The sequence below is a fragment of the Triturus cristatus genome, chromosome 9 (assembly GCF_964204655.1).
Source record: "Triturus cristatus chromosome 9, aTriCri1.1, whole genome shotgun sequence".
Lineage (NCBI taxonomy): Eukaryota > Metazoa > Chordata > Amphibia > Caudata > Salamandridae > Triturus > Triturus cristatus.
The window spans coordinates 1,143,738,963-1,143,760,877 of record NC_140592.1 but is presented as its reverse complement, the minus strand read 5'-3'; the positions used below and the strand labels follow the sequence as shown (position 1 = coordinate 1,143,760,877).

Here is a 21,915-nt window from a genome sequence, read left to right as displayed (position 1 = left end):
GAGGTCACCCCTTTGCCAGCTTGACTCTGGTGGTTGGTCCCATCCTCTGGAGGTCTAGAAGTCCAAAGTTTTTCTATGTCCCTATTTTGCAGGAGTCATTTTTTTTTTTTAATCACCTCAGATATTTACCCAAGGCTCAAAAGACTTTAAGGAAAGTTTTTCAGACTAGTAGGGCTTGGACCTGCCAAGGCTTTGCATGTTCAAGGAAGGTCCAATTGGACATAGACAACCGGTGTTCCAGAAGAAGTGTTTTTTCAGCTTATTGTGTCACTGTAGCCACACAGGAAGTCAGCCAACTTTTTGGTATTCGGTACAAAAAAGAACAGGTCCAGTCTTTAAGGGATCCTCTCTGATCAGAGCAAGTAGGGTTCAGTTACCTTCTGTTCTTCCGCAGGTCCAGAAAGTGTTCTGAGGAGGGTGGTGCCACATTTATGGCTGGCACTAGCTAGTGGATTGGGGTGACTCCAGGGCACTCCCTAATCAATGGGATAAAAGTTCCCAGGGGCAACCATACCCACTTTTCCGGCAGTTCCCATCCACCCTACTGTGAACAATCCCACTCACACTTATAATCCAAGATGGGAAGCCCTTCTCCCTGCAGAGCCTATGTTCCCACAGAGATGAGGCCAGGTAAATGAGCAGTCTACTGTCACAAAACCGGTTTTGGGGTGGCTGCCCTCCCACTGGGTTGGATGCCAGCCTGGCTGGACGGACAAAAGGGTGTCTTCTCCAGGTCTCACCTTACATTTACTTGAGAAAGGGTAAGCCCCTTTACAAGTTAATGGAATTCCTCCGTCCAAGAGCAAGACAAAACATCTCCGCACAACCAGGCCATTCTCATGTCAGTTTTCACACCTTTATTAAAGTCGAGCAGTGGCAGACAAGCTGTCAGTAGGCTAATACCAACTAGCCCACTAAAGGTTTAGACAGGTAAAAGGTAAGTTTCTAAAACTTACTTTTTCTACATATTTATTGAAAATCTGACTTTACCATTAAATTGGATTTTAAATTAATAAAAACATTCTTTGTATGAATTGTGTAGCTGTTTTCAGTCAAAAGTTATAGCTTAAAGATTATAATTTGATTTTGTTATTTTCTGGGATTCACTACAACACTGCCAGTGAAAATAGCTTTTGGGGCCTAGTCACTTGAGGAGCAAGGCAATTTTAACTTCACACATTGTTCCACCTTTTTAAATATCAGGCACCCTACCTTGCGGACAACAAGGTGTACTTGGGAGTAACTTATCAATATTTAAAACCAGGGATTCACACCTTTCAAAAAAGGTATTTTGACAGGTTTGTAGGCTGATGCAGTCAGGCTTCACAAGATAAGCCTGAAGTCATGTTGTACAGGCCTACCTTGGAGAGTGCTGCAGTCCACAAAAGGTATTTAAACATGCAGACCTGGGGTGCTTTTTCTACACATTATCCTAGGGACTTATAGGCAAGTCAAATGTGCTAATCAGGGCTAAACCAACATAATTTTATTTAAAGGGGAATGCACAAACACTTTACTCCTGTGCACCCTCAGAACTCTGTGCACTGTTACCCCTGTTAAGCTAAGTACAGCAAAAATAGTGTTACAATGGTACTCCAAACCAACCAGCTAAACTCCAAGAAGAGGTAAGTTGGATTTAATCTTTATGATCAGGAATACAGGAACCACCAGCCTCAACACAGCTCCCCTCATCAGCAACTACCAACCCCAGAATCTTTCTTTGATGACCTAGCTAGCGTTCCATAGGTTGTTACATAGGAAGGTTCTCAACTCTGACTCGTATGACAAAAAACTGATCACAACACATCTTCACCCCAGAACAAAAACAATAATAATCATAAATAAAACTAAGACAATATACACAGCACAGGAAAGAGTTCAGCAATCTGATCAGGCTCGGCGTTGGAAGCTGGTGAATCCATTGGCGCCGGAGATTGCGCCGGAGTTACCTTAGGCGAAGGAGACTTCTCCGGAGTGACACGAGGAGAAGGCGAAGGAGAGACCAAGTCCTTACTGCAACGTCGAGGTGAAGGCGACCTCGAAGCCCTACTCTTCATCGACCCGCGCCGAGAGTCATGCTTTCTCTTTTTCTTGTGTCTTCTCGACTTCGACGAGTGCAAAGTCGACGACTCCGGCTTCGACTTGTCACGTTTTAGACCTCTACCTTCCTTCTTCGCCTTGGCCATGAACAGCTTCGCTTCCCGTTCCTTTAGAGCTTTAGGGTTCATTTTCCTGCAACAGGAACAGTCGTGATCCGACACCATAAGCAATCTTCATGGGGGTCAGTGATGGACATGTGACCCCCACATTACCTACAAGGCTTAAATCCTGACTTCCTCGACGAAGACATGAGTACTTTGGAAACAGTAACCCACAAGGTAACTCTACAATCAAGGAGAGTGCTAGAAAACCGTTACGCATCGACGGCGCAGAAAAAAGGGAACTGACGTCATCACGCTGACGTGGCTAACTTATGGCTCCGGTGACGTCATACGGAGTCACGAGCGGAGCCGTGGAATTAGGACGTCCACGTCGGTGTGGAGAGCTAGGAAAAATTCAGTGGAATGCTGGCGCAGGTGATATTCACAAGGTGAAGAATGCACTGGCAGATGTATCCATCAGAAACAGTAATACATACTGGCATTAGAGATAATGTACACAATATTCAACCTGTAATAAAAATTATACTAAATTCATGAAATGCATTCACTTTAATTTGGTTTTCACTAATCTGGACATATTCCAGGCACGTCCAGAACAACATTTCTCTTGACTTCCCAAATGATAAAAGGTCCCATGAACTTAGAAGTACTCTTCCTTGAGAACCCAGGTTTTTTCACCAAAACTGCATTGCCTTCACACCAGACTTCACATGATTCCTTTACCTAGCTTTATATTTTTTTGGTTAATCTGCATGTCTTTTAACAAAGTCATCTTCAGGATGTTTTTGGACAATTTCTACTTTCAAACTCAGGCTCAACCATGAAGGATTGATTTTCGATCCAGGCAATCTGCCTTTGAGCAAGGACAAAGGAGATTCCAACGTGATAAGAGTGGTTTTATGGGCCCACCAAGTCTCCCTACAAATTACTTTTTGACTGCCCTATTCATTCGCTCTGCCAAAATATTGGCTTGCAGTGAATACAGAGAAGTCATTAAATGAACAGTGGACAGCCCACTCAAACTCCCACATCTCATTGTAGCCAAACTGTACACCATTCTCTGAGACCAGAAAATGAGGCACTCATTCCATAGCAAATTCCTCCTATAGTTAGGAGCTCACACGTTTGGTAACCACCCACTTGGATGTATAATACACCAATAGAACAAACTGATTATTTTGAGGTAACCTATTCAACAGACTCACAATGTCCAATCCTACCTAAGGGCTTGATTACCAGGCTGGTGGTCTTTGACTGCCACCGCTGCACCGCCCCCGGGAACGGCCGTTGCCTGGCAGTGGCACCGCAGACAGGGGTATACAATATGCTAGGCAGGACCACCGCGGTCCGACGAGCATATTACGAGTTTTTCCACCGCCAGACTTTTTATGTCAGTGAGCCTGCTATAAGGCTGGCGGTGGGCAAACAAACCCCGCCACCACGAAGACGCATTCAGGTTGGCACAAATCGTGCCCCCCTGTTTGCATGCACCCCAAGTTCCAGCACTGCATGGATTTCATAGTTCATGTCGTGCTGGAATTGCTTTTGCATACCCGAAGTGGTGCCTGTTTTTAGGACACTGCCGTTAGAACGGCAAAGAAAAAGCTTGCTAGAAACGATTTGAACTCTTAATCTGCCTAGCGGGCCATGCACAACTTTGGCGGTGCTGTGCCGGCGCAATGCTGGTGCAGCACTGCCAAAGTCTTAATGAGGCCCTTCGTCCATACTTTCAGTGGAATTTCTACTAGAGCAAAAGATGCTCTAATAATTGTTTTTTGTCACTTTTCCTACACAATCCTTTACCACATCTTCATTTGATGATCAACACCCAATCCACCAAAACCATTGATAAATTGGGTTTGGTTAAATTTCTGCCCAAACACCCTTCATGAGCCAAACTGATTTTAAATCACAATCCTGATGGTGGTACAATTTTAGAACCTCAGAGAACCTTCCCTTCCATTAGACAACTCATCACAAACATCCCACAAACCTCTTAACATCTCTGGTAAATCCTTGTGTTCAGACCAACCCTTCACCAAAAATTTCAATACAGTCTTAAAAACAGCCTACTCACAATATTTGTTCCATTAATCCATTCCAATAGCATTCTATCGCACCCATTCTACCACAGAGGGATTTTCCACGCCAGTAGGTTGTGTTGTGGAAATTACCTCAATCACTGTTGACCTGGATAAGCAATCCGCCGCTTTGTTAGAAGTACCATATTTAACATAACAATTAAATTCGGTCAGTCTTTTATTCCACCTTTTAATCCTAGGAGTTAAATGTACGCCACCCTTACATGAGAAAATTTGGACCAGAGGACAATGATCAGTCTTCACTGTGGAAGGGATGCCCCACAAGAAAAATGTTAAATCGCCCATGAAAGGGGCAATGCCTCATGTTAAATCACGGAGTACTTTTCCTCTGTCCCCTTGATGGAATGGGAGGCAAAAGCAATAACTCTTTCTTCACCATCAACAATTTGTGATGACAATCCCAAGTCCATGCAAACTGGCCATCAGTGGAAAACAGAATTCTGTGACGAACATCTAATTTCCCTAAAGTAGGTAAAACAGCAATAGCATCCTTGATGCCTTTTAATGCAGTAAAACACTGTTTAGACCAATCATACTTACTGTTTTTTACGAAAACCTCTTAACAGAAAAGAAAGCATGGCAAAATTGGGAATGAACATGGCACAAAATATAGCTAATCTCAGAAAGGACCTGACCTCTATTAACAGGCGACGGTGCTCCTATGATGCTTTTTGCCAGCTCAAATTTTGGGCTTCTACCTTCCCCAGAAATTGTGTGACCCAAGTATGTCAGAAGGTACTCTAAATTTATATTTTACCTTAATTAAAGTGAAGCATAATCCTGCATCCTGTTCAAAACCAACCGTAAAAGGTGATCGTGCGCAGACAGGTCTTTCTCAGACACCAAAATATCGTCCTGAAGAACAAGTTACTTACCTTCGGTAACGCTTTTTCTGGTGGATACAGTATCTGCCTGTGGATTCCTCACCTTGTGAATATCTCCTGCGCTAGCAACATTCGGAAACTTTTGTAGCAGTCCACGCCGATGAGGTCGAAGACGACGTCACAGAGGCACGACTCCGCTGACATCACCGGCTCCATAAGAAGACCTCTTCGGCGTGATGACGTCAGTTCCGCCCTTTTTTCCGTGCCTTCGAGACACACGGACGGACTGACAGCAATATATACACAGTATATACACAGAACATAATATGCAAGCAACACACAGAGTGTGGAGAATAAATAGAAAGGCAAAAGAAATAACACACTGCCTTTGATAGTAACAAATACATTTTGAAAAACCATCATATACTGAAGGTATACAAGGGTGGACAACGGGGAGGCGGGTGGTTCAGTGAGTAATCCACAGGCAGATACTGTATCCACCAGAAAAAGCGTTACCGAAGGTAAGTAACTTGTTCTTCTGATGGATACATCTGCCAGTGGATTCCTCACCTTGTGAATAGATTCCCACAGCAGTCCCCACTCCCGGAGGAGGGTGTCCACCCTTCTATAGCAGAAAGTCCTGAAGGACGGAACGAGCAAAGTGTCCGTCCCTCCTCACCTCGGTGTCTAAGCAATAATGTTTTGCGAAAGTGTGGAGGGAGGCCCAAGTTGCCGCACTACAAATGTCCTCCACAGGAACACCTCTAGACAAAGCAGAAGTGGAAGACTTAGCTCTAGTGGAATGGGCCCTTAAACCCTCTGGAGGTTCCTTGCCAGCCAAAGAGTAGCATATCTTGATGCACAAGACGATCCACCTGGAAAGGGTGCGCTTGTGCACCGCTCTGCCTTTCCTGCAGCCAACAAAGCCCACGAAGAGCTGGTCATCAACTCGAAAGTCTTTTGTCCTGCCGAGGTAGAAGCTCACCGCCCTCTTAGGGTCCAAGCGGTGAAGTCTCTCCTCCTCCTTGGAAGGGTGAGGGGGAGGATAGAAGGTAGGAAGGGTAATGGACTGCCCCAGATGGAAGGGAGTTACCACCTTAGGCAGAAACGCAGCCCTAGTCCCGAGTACCATTATTTCAGCAGGAATGGTCAAAAACGGGGGTTTTGAACTTAGAGCTTGAAGCTCACTTACCCTCCTTGCCGAGGTGATTGCAATGAGAAAAACCGTCTTAAAAGACAACAGTCTCAAGGGACACTTGTGTAAGGGCTCGAAGGGAGAACTAATAAGATAAGTCAAGACAAGGTTTAAGTTCCATGGAGGCACAATAAAGGGAGTAGGAGGAAACCTGTTTGTAAGGCCCTTGAGAAATCGAAGAACAATAGGCGATTTGAACACTGACGGCTGATCTGGCAAGCAAAGGAAAGCCGACAAAGCCGATAAATATCCCTTAACAGTAGCCACAGCAAATCCTTGCTGAGCAAGAGAAAGGGCAAACTGCAGAATGTCAGATAAACGAGCCCTCAAAGGATCAATTGACTTCTCCCCACACCAGAGCACACATTTAGACCACCTATAGGAATAGATAGATTTGGTGGAATGACGTCTGGCTGACAAAATTACATCTACAACATTTGGCGGGAGAGAAAAAGAATTCAGGTTGCCCCGTTCAATCTCCAGGCATGAAGGTGTAAGCTCTGGAGGTGAGGGTGTGTGAGAGGAGGTCTGCCCTCAGAGGGAGACGGAGCGGAGGGCACGAGGAGAGGTGGAGAAGATCTGTATACCACACCCTTCTTGGCCAATCCGTGGCGATCAATATAACTTGGGCCCGGTCTTGGCAATGCGACCCCACTCCTCCCTGCTTGTTGACATACCACATCGTGGTAGTGTTGTCCGTCAGGACTTGAACCAACTGACCACGAAGGGAAGGGAGGAAGGCCTTGAGTGCCAAACGTATCGCCCGCGACTCCAAAAGGTTGATGTGAAGCAACCTTTCCTCTGGAGACCAAAGACCTTTGATCTCCAGATCCCCCAGATGCGCACCCCACCCTAAAGTGGATGCATCCGTTATCACTGTGGCCACCGATGGAGGTAGATGGAAGGGCTTTCCTTGAGACAGATTGCCCTCCACGCCCCATCAAGACCGATCCGCCGCAGCTTCTCTGGAGATCCTCACAGACTCCCTGAGATCTCCTTTGTGCTGATACCACTGCCTGCGGAGGCAACACTTGATCGCCCTCATGTGCCAGCGTGCATCGTTGACCAACAGAATGCAGGAAGCAAACAGACCGAGCAGGCGAAGAACCTTCAGGACTGGAACGACCGCTCCATTGCAAAATAAAGGAATCATTTCCTGTATGTCAAGAATCCTTTGAGGAGGAGGGAATGCTCGACACACAGTAGTGTCCAGTACCGCAGTACCGGAAATCCCCGACCTTCTGAGATGGGCTGCCACCACTGCCATTACCTTCGTGAAGACTCGTGGTGCAGTAGTAAGACCAAACGGAAGGACCGCAAACTGATAATGTTGCGACCCTACCGTAAACAGGAGATACTTCCTGTGCGACTTCAGGATGGGGATGTGGAAATACGCATCCTGCAAGTCGATCGACACCATCCAGTCCTCCTGATTCAGCGCTTGAAGAACCTGCGCAAGGGTGAGCATCTTGAACTTCTCTTGCTTCAGATAAAGATTCAAGATCCTGAGGTCCAATATCGGACGCAATCTGCCGTCCTTTTTCGGAATCAGAAAATACAGGGAGTAGCATCCCTGACCCCTCTCCTGCTCCGGAACCACCTCTATCACACCTTTCTGTAGTAACTTCAGGAATTCTTCCTGTACCTGTAGGAGAAGATGGTGGTTCTCTGAGCAAGCCCCTTGACAAAAAGGGTAACTTGGAGGGAATTCCCGAAAGGGAAGGGCGTACCCATTTTCTACAAGATCTAGAACCCAAAGATCTGTAGTAACAGATTCCCAATCTTGTAGAAAATGGGTAAGCCGGCCCCCCACAGGACCAACATGATCCAGAATAGCGGATCTAGGCCTGCTTTGCGGTGGAAGGAGGGGCTGAGGAGGAAGAGGAGGAGGAGAGTTGACAGCCACGTGAGCGACCCCTGATTCTACCTCTGTACCCCTTATACAGAGAGCGCTGCTGTTGTTGTTGCTGTTGGGTCTGCCTGTAGGAACGAAAGGTTGCCCTTCCGAAACCCCTGTATCTTTTAAACAAACCCTTTACTGGGATTGAAGGCCCAAAGACTTAGCCGTAGCCTTGCTTTCCTTAAAACGTTCAAGTGCAGCATCTGCCCTTTTGCCAAATAGTCCAGAGCCATCAAAAGGCAAGTCCAACAGCGTTGATTGCACATCAGGGGAAAACTCTGAAGACTTAAGCCACGCACCCCTCCTAGTGGCAACAGAAGACCCCATGACTCTTGCCACTGAATCCTGAATCCGCCATGTCCAGTCCACTTTGGATCACCGGACGTGCTGCTGCCTGGGCATCCGTCAAGACCTCATTAAAGCCAACCCTATCCTCCTCAGATAGTTTTGGAGCCAGTTTCTTTGCAGAATCCATGAGCGCATGAATATAGCGTCCCAAAAGGCAAGTGGCATTTGTAGATTTAAGGGCCATGCTGGCTGATGAAGACCTTTTTGGCCGACTGATCTAGTTTTTTAGCCTCTGTCACTTGGGACCTGAGGAAACGCACCCTTAGATTTCCCTGAACAAGCAGCCTGAACCACCAGGCTCTCAGGCGACGTATGTGAAGTTAAAAACTCTGGGTCCCCTGGAGCTGCCCTATATCTCCTGGCAACTGTTTTAGAAACTGCGGGAGCAGAAAAAGGCTTACGCCACACCTCCATCACAGGATCTATAATGGCCTCATTAAAGGGCAACAATGGCTCTGAAACCGTAGTAGGAGAATGCAGTACCTCTGTTAGAATGTTTGACTTGAATTCAGTAGTAGGCAACTACAGATCTAACAGCTCAGCTGCCTTCCTTATGACTGCATGATATGGAGCCACATCCTTTGAGGGTTCATCAGAAGGTGGAGTATTTTCCCATTCAGGAGATAAATCCAAGCCACTAGCCTCCTTAAGTTCTTCAAAAACGTCAGACTCCACAAGCTCTCCTTCTGCCTCTTCCAAAAGGTACCTTTGCTCATCAAGCACCATTTGAGCCTCCCTCCTAGACCGGATTCGTACAACCGGCGTCGGCGGCGCCGTGATCGAATCAGACGGCGCCGGTGCCGAACGTGGTTCCACAGGAGCAGCCGGCGTCGAGCGAGGTCGAGTCGGCGCCGGTGAAGGAAGCGGCGTCGATGTCCTCGGCGCTGGCAGATGCCAAGATGGCGCCGCCGGGAAAAATGGCATGAAGGGGGCCTGCGGATATGCCTGAGGCACTCCCAAACTGAAGGCCATAGGACCCATCGGACCCGAAGGTGCAGCAGTGGAGTACATGGCTCTTGAAAATACCCCGTACATTGCATTCAAATAATGCGTGGGGTCCTGACCTGGTCCAGGGAACGCAGGGTACTGATCAGGCATCACCGGACTCGGGCCAACCGGCGCCGATGGTGGAATTTGCGGGGTCAAATGCTCACCCGGTGCTTGAAGCTCCTCAACCGGAGATGAAGCCGGAGCCGAGGGATGGAACCGGCGTCGGAGATGGAACCGGCGCCGGAGAATGAACCGGTGAAGCCACTGGAGAAGAAGGACCAGCAGGTGAATCCGGAACGGGTGAGGGAGACAGAGTCCTTACGGCGTTGAGAAGGGGACTTCGACTTCGGAGCCGTACTCTTGTCAGAGTGACGTCGAGAAAAAGGTCTCCTCTTCTTTTTGTGCTTCTTAGATCTTGAAGCATTTCCCGAAGTCGAATTCGACGCCGACCTCGATCGTGACCTCGTTCTCGACTTCCTCCTTCCTCTTCTTTTTTCATCCTCGAGATGGAGTTTCACCTCTCTTTCCTTGAGAGCCTTGGAGCTCATCTTGCGACAACAAGAGCATCCATCCACATCATGGTCCGAAGATAAACACCATACACAGTCGTCATGTGGATCCGTGATAGACATATATTTTCCACATTCACGACCGGGCTTGAACCCCGATTTCTTTGTTGACATTTTCACGAAAAAAGGACAGAGAAATCCAGTAGAAACACAAAGTAACAGTGTAGCTACAGATAGAGATTACCGAAATCCGTTGGCGTCGATGGGGCGGAAAAAAGGGAACGGATGTCATCACGCCGATGAGGTCTTCTTATGGAGCCGGTGACGTCAGCGGAATCGCGAGCGGAGTCGTGCCTCTGTGACGTAGTCTTCGACCTCATCGGCGTGGACTGCTACAAAAGTTTCCGAATGTTGCTGGCGCAGGGGATATTCACAAGGTGAGGAATCCACTGGCAGATGTATCCATCAGAAATACTAGAACTCTAGGTATTCCTTTTAAAACCTTCAACATCACCCTTTGGAAACAGGCAGCTGTCGACTCTAAACCAAATAGCATGCGGAGAAATTGAGAAGCTTTCAATAGGTTACAAATTAAGTTAGATGTTTAGAATCAGCATGCAAGGGAATTTCATGGTAAGCTGAGGATAAGTCCATAACACTAAAAACCTTTGCCTTCCCCAATGTTGTGAGAGTCCCCGAAATGTTGGAAGATGTTGTTAGTCTACCCATATATACCTATTCAAGTCTTGCAGGTCGACCCATCCGTTTTCTTTTCTCCACAATTCTTGAACGCCAAAACCATTGGAGCAAGCCACTCTGAAGCTTCTATTTCTTCAATGATGTTGGCATTCAAAAGTTTGAGCTTTTACTGTAGTGGACCCAACATTAAAGTAGGATCTTAGCTTACCTTGTGAACAGATAGAATTTAATTTACCTTAAGAGTGATTTTATGTTCAAAACCTTTTAACACACCGAGAGTGTCACTGAAAACCTGCATGTATTTATGAACGATATTGACATTGTCCCCAGTATGTGCTAACAATATTTTTACACAGAATTCGGATTCAATATTCCATATTTCCTTGATGCTGTTAACCCAAAAGACGGACTCCTCTTTTAGCGATGTAAACCTTTCCAACAGTCTCGGTCTCAAAACCGGATCCTCATTACAGTGTATCCTTTCACATCAATTTGTTTATCTCCCATAACAGGGCTGATATCAGACGGTTGTATAACAACATATTCTTCTCTAAGTACTAGTTCTATGGTGAGCCTGAATCAACAAGTACATTTATACTCTCCATTTTAGTATCTTTGTTATCTTTCTTTTCCTTACTCAACAATCACCTCCCTTTCAGGATCACCTACACGATGTACATTTGTCTCACTGACTTCTCTAATTTTCCCAAATTCACCCAGATCACTCATGACTTGCTTATCGAATATGCTACTTACCAGTATGCATCTGTTCTTGGCATGTAGGGCTGCTGACATTCATATCTGTGCATAGATCGCCGCCTAGTGTTGGGTCCGGATGATTGCACATTGTTGTCCTGGAAGAGTCTTCGAAGTATCACGAGATAGGTGGCTCCTCCCCTGGACTACAGTGCGCATGGGCATCCTCTCCATCCTCAGATTGTTTTTCGCCATTGTGGCAGTGATGGAGTAGATACAGTAAGTGATGACCATGCTATACAGTAATTCTGAGTGCTGCAGCAGCTACAGGCGCCGGGGAGGAGGGTGGGCGATATGAATGTCAGCAGCCCTACATGCCAAGAACAGATGCATACTGGTAAGTAGCATATTCGGTTCGAGGCATGTGGGCTGCTGAATTCATATCTGTGCATAGATTATATAGCAGTCCCTCCATTAGCAGCGGCTGCCCGTGCCAGCTGCAGCAGTCTGAAAAAGGGTCTTGAGAACAGCCTGTCCTACAGCTGCCTGCTGTTTTGAATGCACATCTACACAGTAGTGTTTAGTAAATGTATGTATAGTGGACCATGTGGCTGCTCTACATATTTCCTGTAAAGGAATGTTCCCTAGGAAAGCCATGGACGCCCCTAACTTTCGTGTTGAGTGGGCTCTGGGAGGAATCGTTAATGTGCGTTTAGCTTTTTCATAGCAAATTTGAATACATTTAACGATCCATCTGGCTATCCCTGCTTTGGAAATGGCGTTGCCCTTGTGTTGTGGAGAAAAGTCAACGAACAGTGGTTTTGTTTTCCTAAAATCCTTTGTCCTGTCTATATAGTACACGAGGGCCCTCTTTACATCTAGTGTATGGAGCATTCTCTCTGCGACATTTTCTGGATTTGGAAAGAAAACAGGCAGTTCAATAGTCTGATTCATGTGGAACTGCGATATCACTTTAGGCATGAATGTGGGGTTGGTACGTAGTACAACTCTGTTTGCGTGAACCTGTATGAATGGCTCTTGAATGGTTAGTGCCTGGAGTTCACTAACTCTTCTCAACGAAGTGATTGCCACTAAAAGCTACTTTCCAGGTGAGGAATTGAATCTCACATGAATGTAGAGGTTCAAAGGGTGGACCCATCAATCTGGTGAGGACCACATTCAGGTTCCACACCGGTGCCGGTGGGTGTGTTGGAGGAATCACTCGTTTGAGTCCCTCTAAGAAGGCTTTGATGGCAGGCACTCTGAATAAAGAGAGGAGCTGCCTGTTTTGAAGATAGGCTGCTATTGCGGTTAGATGTATACTGATGGAGCTGTATGCCAGATTGCATCGGTATAAGTGTAACAGGTAACAGATGATGTTCTGAATGGATGCATCCAGCGGATTAATGTCATTATTTTTACAGTAAATGACAAATCTTTTCCATTTAGTCGCATAGCAAGCTCTGGTCGTGGGTCTCCTGGCCTCCTTGATGATATTCATACATTCTGGAGGCAGGTTCAGGTAGCCAAACTCTAAGACTTCAGGAGCCAGATCGCCAGGTTCAGCTGTTGCGGATCTGGGTGCTGAATTTCGTCATGGTTCTGTGTTAAAAGTTTGGGTGTTAGCCGCAGTCTTTGAGGCGGCACCACGGAAAGTTCTAGTAACGTGGTGTACCATGGCTGGCGTGCCCACATTGGAGCAACCAGGATGAGTGTCATTGAGTGTTGCCTTAGTTTGCGTGCCACCAGCGGTATTAATGGCGCTGGGGGAAAAGCGTACGCAAATCTGCCTGACCAGTTCATCCATATTGCATTGCCCTGAGACGGTGGATGCGGGAACCTGGCGGCAAAGCGTTGGCATTTTGCGTTTTCCCTTGTGGCGAATAGGTCTATCTCTGGATGACCCCACTGCTGGAAGTACGGTTGGAGTACTGATGGATGTAGCTCCCACTCGTGCATTTGGTGGCTGTGTCTGCTGAGCAGATCCGCCATTTGGTTGTCCTTGCCAGGGAGGTGTTCTGCCATGAGGAACATGTTCCTCTGAATGGCCCACCTCCACATGCTCTGAGCCAGATGAGACAACTGTGGAGAGTGTGTTCCTCCCTGCTTCTGTATGTAGTACATGGCAGTCATGTTGTCCGTCCGGATCAACACTACTTTGTTGCACAAGTGTACCTTGAATGCCTTCATCGCCAGGAAGATTGCCATCAGTTCCAGAAGGTTGATGTGCATCTTCTGTTGCTGTGTCGTCCATAGTCCCTGCACTGTGTAATTGAGTACATGAGCTCCCCATCCCTGGAGAGACGCGTCCGCCGTCAGTATTATTTGTGGAACAGGCTCTTGGAACGGTCGGCCCTTGCAAAGGTTTTGTGGATTCCACCAATGCAGAGAGTTGTATGCCCGACCGCTCACCAACACTAGGTCTTTCAACTGTCCTTGAGTGATTCCATGGACGTGCCAAGCACTCCTGAAGCGGGCGCATATGTAGTCTCGCGTGCGGGACTATGAAGATGCAGGAGGCCATCATGCCTATCAACTGCATGAACACTCGCGCTGGAAGGGAGTGTTGAGGTCTGAACTTCTTTATCAGCAGTTGCATGCTGTTGATCCTCACTAAATTTGGCTGAGCTTTGGCTGCCAGAGTGTCTATGGTCGCGCCCAGGTACTGCCGTACGTGGGCGGGTTGAAGATGTGACTTTGGATAATGCAGTGAGAATTCCAGACTGTGAAGAAGGTTAATGGTGTGGGATATGTGGCTGGCACACTGCCTGGCTGACTTTGCCTGAACAAGCCAGTCGTCCAGGTAAGGGAAGACGTGAATGCGCTGTCTCCTTAAGTGTGCAGCCACTGTCGCTAGGCACTTGGTAAAGACTCTGGGCGCCGTCGTTACTCCGAAAGGGAGGACTTTGAACTGATAATGCTGACCTTGAAGAGTGAACCTGAGATATATTCTGTGTGATGGGTGTATGGGTATGTGGAAATACGCATCCTTTAAATCCAGTGTTGCTAGGAAGTCTCCCTGACTGAGTAACGGCAGAACCTGCTGGAGGGTGAGCATATGAAAATGCTCTGACAGAATGTATTGGTTGAGAGGTCTCAGGTCCAGTATAGGTCTGAGAGACCCGTCCTTTTTTGGGATTAAGAAGTACAGAGTACACCCCTGACCCTCGCTGTTCCACAGGCACAAGCTCTATAGCTTCTTTCTGCAGCATACTTAGTACTTGTTGCTGCAATAATGTCAAGTGCTCTGCGGACATAGGACGGTGTCTTGGTGGTATGTTGGGTGGATTGGATGTTAATTCCAGACAATAACCGTACTTGACAATTTCTCTGACCCACCTGTCTGTGGTGATGGATCTCCAGACTGGCAGGAACTGTTGGAGTCTCCCCCGACCGGTGTTATGTGGGCAGGGGGCAGTGACAAGACGTCACTGTTTGTTATTGGCGGAGGACCTGGTGTTGTTGTGTCCTCGTCCTCTGCCTTTGGTGCTGGATCCACGATATCCACCCCTATTGTTTTTATTTTAGGTACTCTGGGTACCTCCTTTACTGTACTGCTGCTGGGACCCCTGACCTCTAGCTGCTACTCTATTCCCGGGGCGACGATAGGAGCCACTCCGAAACTGCTGCGACTGTAGTGCCCCCATAGATTTCGCAGTTTGTGTCCTTTTTAATCTTTTCCAGTGTAGCGTCAACCTCGGGGCCAAATAAAAAGTCAGGGTTGACTGGTTGATTCAAGATATTATTTTGAATCTCAGGTTTGAAACCTGATATTCTCAGCCATGCGTGCCTCCTCAACATCACACTAGTGTTGATTGCCCTTGCTGCAGTGTCAGCTGCATCCAGTGCGCATTTGATGGACGAATTTGTAATGAGTTGCCCCTCTCTGATGAGGAGCTCCGCTCCATCTTTGTATTCATCTGGTAGGTGTTCTAGCAGTGTTTCTAGGGTATCGTAGTGTGACCTGTCGTATCGGGCCAGGAGTGCCTGAGTGTTGGCAATGCGCCAGATGTTTGCTGCTTGTGCTGCTATCCTTTTACCTGATGTTTCTAGCACTTTGGACTCCTTGTCTGGAGGAGGAGCATCACCTGTAGTCTGCGAGTTAGCTCTCTTGCGAGCATTAGAAACTACCATGGAGTCCAACGGCAATTGACCCTTAATGTACATTCGGTCTCCTGGGGCTGGTTTGTATTTCTTCTCTATTCTCGGGTTCAATACCCGTGCCCGGGTTGTCTCCTTAAAGATGTCCTTAGCATGTTTAATAACCCCTTTTAACATTGGTAGAGTCTTGACCGTTCTTTCTGATGTGGAGAACGTGTCCACCAAGAAATCCTCCTCCACAGAGTCAGAATGAAGTTCCACTCCGTGATTGGCAGCCGCCCTTTCAATGAGGGCGTTAAAAGCAGCAGTATCTTCAGTGGGAGATGGTTTGATATTATAAAGATGAGTGTCAGGAGCATTTTGTGGGTCTCCTGGGTCATTAGGGTCTCCCCATGCTTGATCTTGGTCTTGCTGTTGTTCATCAGGGTCATTATCCACAGGATAAGTGGTATCATCCTCAATATAGCCCTCTCCTGCATCCGCCTCAGAGTGTGTGGGAGAAAAGGCTGGTGGTTCCTGATCATGTGTGGTAAGGTTCTACAAGCACTGGTATCGAACCTGACGCCATTTTCCTTTTTAGTGGAATCTTGTATGAGTCCAAAGCCTTTTCTGGAACAATTCTCCGCTTGCGGAACAGCCTACCAGTGTTGGCGTCGATAAACTGGTCCTGTGAGTCTTCGACATCGGTTCTTTCCGTGGACACTGTTCTTGGTTGTTCGATACTCTTCCTAAGTTCGAACATCTTCGGTGCCCCCGGTGGTGGCAATCCAAACTTGATCGGTGCCGGCGCCGAGTGAGCATTGGCGACCTTGTGCGGTTCGGGACCAGTTTTCGGTTCGAGAGTGGCCCGTTCCCTGATGCGCTTTAGGGACTCCGACACCTGTTGCAACGTGAATGCAGACGGTGCTTTGGAACCGACAGGCTCTTTGGAGACAGGCCTCCACGCGGTCTCCGGTTTCTTTCCAGCCTTCGGGTTTTCGATCCGAAGTTTGGGATCGACGCCCTGTTGATCCGATATTTTGGCAGTCTCAGCACTCTTCGGTGTTGATGTAGTCGGATCGACCACCTTGACCTTGGTCGTTGGTGCCCCAACCTTCGGTGCTATAGGCCGTTGCGTCTTCTCGGGACCGAGGGCCTTCTTCTGTTTCTCAGTGCCGAAGTCCTTTTTTGGTTTCTCGGTACCGAAGTCCTTCTTTCTTTGGTCGGCTCCGACGTCCTTCTGTGTCGACGGATTGGAGGGCTTCGATGCCTTCGATCCGACCTGAACCAGTTGCACTTTCGGTTTCGATTTGACCGGTGCTGGTTTTGGTTTCGATTTCACTGAATCGACTCCAGTCTTTTGTGATATTTCTGGCTCTTTTGAAATGTTCGAAGCCGGGCCTTCAGGCGGGGCTGTAGAACGATCTGACCGATCTTGGGTAGGGCCCGCAGCCGATCCCTCGACCTGAGCCTTATCAAGACTATCTCCCTCGGCCTCCGCATCGACGGATTGGCCTAGCTCCTCGCCTGAGCTATCTTCCTCGGCCCCAAGGGCCTCATCGTCGTCTCCTACCTCGTCGACGACGTCTTAGTCCTCGAAGATCACCTCATCATCGTCGTCATATTGGGATTCATGCTCCGAAGCATGGCTCGAGTCTATCTCTTCGACGCTCTCGACTTCTTCATCCTCGGTGCTGAATATGTTAACCGGGTTAGGCGCCGATTGTTTGGCCTCCAATCTAGCCGCCCGTCGATTCCGAAGTGTCTTCTTTGACCGGAACCGGGCGCAGGCCATACACCTGGACTCATCATGATCCGGTGATAAACATTTGTTACACACCGGATGGACATCGATGTGTGGATATTTCGCATGACAGAGGACATCTCTTGAAGGGAGCCCTCGATTCCATCTTCGAACGTCGATCGATGTTCGGACCGAAACTCGGTCCGAGAAGGGTGAATAAGTCCGAGAACAAGTATAATAATTTATCGATACCGAACGCAAACAATACCGACGATATCTAAAGGCTTTTGGCCTTAAATAAAGTTTTCCTAACTTGAGCTAAGATAAGCACATCTGAACCCAATGGCGGAAAAAAACAATCTGAGGATGGAGAGGATGCCCATACGCACTGTAGTCCAGGGGAGGAGCCACCTATCTCGTGATACTTCGAAGACTCTTCCAGGACAACAATGTGCAATCATCCAGACCCAACACTAGGGGCGATCTATGCACAGATATGAATTCAGCAGCCCACATGCCTCGAACTTATAATTTTGCTATCCCTCGTCTCTCACAAAGTAGTATTCTCCATTCCTTCAATGAATGCTATAGCTTCCATCAAATCTGTATTTTTTGTCAAAAGCTTTTCCTATACCTTAGGGTTATTGGTGCATCTCACCAGTTGATCTCTGATCAATGAATCAAAGAATCTCAAACTCACACGTGTGAGCTAATGTTTTTAAAGAAGCCACACAGCTCCCAATTCTCTCTGTTTTACCTTGGAGCCTGGTGAAAAGTTTCTCTCCAAGACTATAATAATTTGAAATCCAAAGTTTCTCCGACATCATTACCAACATCTCAAATAAGTCAGAGGGTTCACCTTCTGCTCTGCCCCTCAGGTATTTTGTCTAACCGTTCATAAACGTTCGTACCCTCCACCCACACATCATAAAGAAACACAGCCTGTTTATGGACAGCAGAATACTTCACTTCCCCCTACCAATTGCAGGCAGATAATAATCAAATAGTTTCTTCCATTGTTTCCAACTTAACAAAGGGTCTCCTTTTTCAGAAATAAATTATTGTAGTTGGGTCATACTAGCTGCATCCATGGTGACGTGGAAAGTGATGCGAAAGGGTGAAAAAATGAAATGGAGACGTAAATGTTAAAGAATAGTGGCAGGTACCACTAGGTGACCGCAAGATATAGTAAAGAGTTGACACCTTTACTAATACACGGTGTGTGCATTACTGTGCATTAAAATATCAGTTTCAGTGTGTTTGAGGGGCCACATTCAACTTGCCATAAAGCTGTGCGCATCGGCCAGCTGAAGAATGTCCAACTCTCGAAGGAGAATTATCAATTGGGGAGTAGCAGATGCTGATCTGTTGTTTAAAGTGTGTACATCACTGCACATAATGTCCCAATTTAGGATGGCCGCCAATTAACAAATGCTGTACTGTTATTTAAAGAGTGGGCATTACGGCTCACCATCTGCCAACTAAAATGTCCACCAAGATGTAGTGTAGATACATCACACGTTAATATGTGTAACGCTGACGTCCCATGCAAAATGACTCCTCCAATCGTACGTGTGACTGCACAGGTGTATGGTAGTCCTGCGCCCTGCCAGAGAGTGCGCAGGACCATGCGCTGTAGTGAGTACGTGGAGCACTCCTCCTGAAATGGATTGAGTCTCTCAAAACAACAAATTGATTCTCAGTGATCCCGCAGAATCCCCATAACCGCTTCACACTACTTCAAGCAGGCACTTTCCTTAAAGAAGACATTCAAAATTATAGTACCTTCAAAGCTTGAGCACAAACCGTACTGGATCCTCCAAACTGATGGACACCTGCTGGTGGTTCCTGGTTATTTCTTGAGGACTTCGCATCACCAGTGTTATTCTTTATGATCAGGAGTACAAGAACCACCAGCTTCAACGTAGCTCCCCTCATCAGCAACTGCCAACCCCAGAATCTTCATTTGATGACCTAGCTAACGTTCCAGAGGTTGTGACATATGAAGGTACTCAACTCAGACTCCCACAACAAAAAAACTGATCACAACAAATAGGGTCCAGAAAAAGGTGAAACATCTGGGTGGCCATGCAGAAGAGTTACATTTCCCACAATATGTTACTGTCGTTGACCTCACCAACTACTTGCCTTATGCATCAACGTCCATCAAAATAAAATATGAGGGGACGGTTTTTGTTATGCACGTCTCTTCTGTAATTTCCATTAGGTATCCCATGAGAAAATTGTCAAAGCCGATATGTTGTTTCTTGATGCTATGGAAGTCTCTGGGTTACAGAGCTTCGCGACATGTGTATTTGACGAATAAAATTTGTTTACAAAAAAAAATAAAAAAATCTGAGGAGGTTTCAAGCTTTAGAATAAACACAATCTGAGATTCTTAATCTTACCATGCACCCGGAAGGAGATTGCTATAACAAATCAGACACCTTTTCGTTGGGCCAAGAACTTCATAAAATATTTAGGCATCCATGTTACATTTAATCCAGAGAATCCATATATGGTAAACACATAGCTACTAAAATAGCTAGGTGAAGTATTACATAGATAAACACCTCTTCTTATCAACGCTATCTTATGAATGTTATCAAAATTAACGTTCTACCCTAAACCCTTTACTTGTTTCAGGCCTCTCTCAATCAGGTACAAGAATTATTTGCTGGACTTAAGATTCTGAGACTCATGTCTAGGAGTTGACGGCCACAATGGGGCACCTCACTCTCACTACTAAAATCAAAGGGGTGGGGGTGAGCCAGTCCAGACTTTCTTGTATTACAGAACAGATCAACACTGGGTAACAGCTGGCTAGTCCCAAAGAGATGGAAAAACATTGGGACCACATGGACAGTGGGGAGGACAATTTGTGATTTCATCTGGAAACCTAAGCCCACAAATGCCTTTTTAAGTACCCCAACATTAGAGCTTACACCAAGGAGGTACTACTTCCTTCACACATCTATTGACTTTAACCCCACCTTCTTGCCGTCTCTACATACCTTGAGGCGTAATGCATTACCAGATCAGGTAAGTTTGAGGGGCAAAAAGTGCTAACTTTCCAAGCTTATACACAAAAGTTCCACCTCAACAAGGGAGTGCTTCCATTATGCCCAGCTGAGACATTGGGTAATGAATCACCAAATTAAGCGGACAGACTCACAATTTAACCTCAGTAGAAAAAAAATTGAAAAACGCTGGCGAATCAGGAGGACACATCACCCCACTATATGATACACTTCTACAAGCTGCAACTACATCATATGTCCTGGACAGACACATTGGTCTGAGATACTTGGGATAGACAGAATCAAAGGTCTGGGATATTATCTGGCACAATCTATCCAAGCACACACACAGCACAGGGGGAGTGCGGTCTATCACAAGGTTCTTTTGCATTGGTACCAGACAATACATTTTATCCCCATGCGTACAATGGGCCAGTAGGCATGTGGACTCTTAGGTGATTTTAACCACATTTGGCAGACTAGGCCCATCAAGAACGAGGTGTTTCAGTGTGATGCAAATACTCTGCCATACTCAATCCTTTCTGATGCTTCCTTTGAATTGCTGTGAATGACCACACCACTATTACAACATTCGACAAAGGCAGACTGAGTGGGGGTGTGGAATTGCTTAGGAGTTGCAAAAGTAACCGTTGCATACTGGAAAAATAAATCTTCTCCACCTGTTGCTCTTAACTAATTACAGCGGAGTAATATTAAAGCAAATGGAGACTTTCTAATTTCCTAGATCCTATCCATAAAGACTGAGTCAATGTGGTAACCTTTCCTAGACGTCCTGTCAAATGGAATACCCATGGTTTCATACCCAGTAAAATTGCAAGCCATATACATATTGCATTATTGAGCCTGAAAGAGGTTTGTGGCCTACTAAGTCAGAGACGAATGCCAACAATTGATGCGTTTGATTTGCAACGAGTGATGACAAATAATGTTAATGCTGCCTTCGATAATTCTCATACACACCTCTAGTTTTGTTGGGGAGTCTGAGTTCTTTCAAAGAACTGGGAAAAACACAGAAAAAATACCTAATGACATGGGACTGGTATTCACAATGTTGAATATGCAAACTATATATCCTCAAGGTGGATTTTTGTAACCGAATGTCCAATATCGAAATTTAATAAAAACGGCAGGTTATTAAAAAAGAAAATGATCTAACAACTTATTCCAATGTACGATGCATGCATTGTTAATCCCACCAACAGCAAAAGTGGCAGTACATAAAACATTCCTCAAGTTTAGCACCTCTTATACTACAGACAAAGATGCTGGGAAGTAGTTTATATTAAACACAAAAAAAAAAAAAAGCAGTTGGCATTAGACTATACCTGAGAGATGTGTACTGGGACAAGGCCAAAAACTGGGATGAAATACTGGCACATTCGTTCCTATCAGGAATTCGGTGTGTCCCTTCTGCAAAGAGACAAGAAACATCAAAATACTACTGGTCACGCACAATAACATGACTGGTTTCTAAAACAGAAATTATTCCCAAACCAGGAAGATCATTTGTCGACAGATTTGAAAATGGCTATTTGATTTCCAATTTTTTTTTGATAATCAAGTTTTATTGGTTTTAAACACATGGAACAAATCAACAAGTACACAGAAGTCATTAAAAGAATTAC

General features: G+C 46.3%; 1 protein-coding gene across 3 annotated transcripts in view; it reads right to left on the bottom strand.

The window, feature by feature from the left end:
- Positions 1 to 21,915, bottom strand: part of MAPKBP1 (mitogen-activated protein kinase binding protein 1) — a 953,926-nt gene that overhangs the window by 42,820 nt on the left and 889,191 nt on the right. For all 3 annotated transcript variants that reach the window (XM_085627077.1, XM_085627078.1, XM_085627079.1), the window contains exon 27: positions 21,616 to 21,700. In XM_085627077.1, coding sequence (XP_085483203.1) covers positions 21,616 to 21,700 — 85 coding nt within the window. The remainder of the gene's footprint in view (positions 1 to 21,615; positions 21,701 to 21,915) is intronic.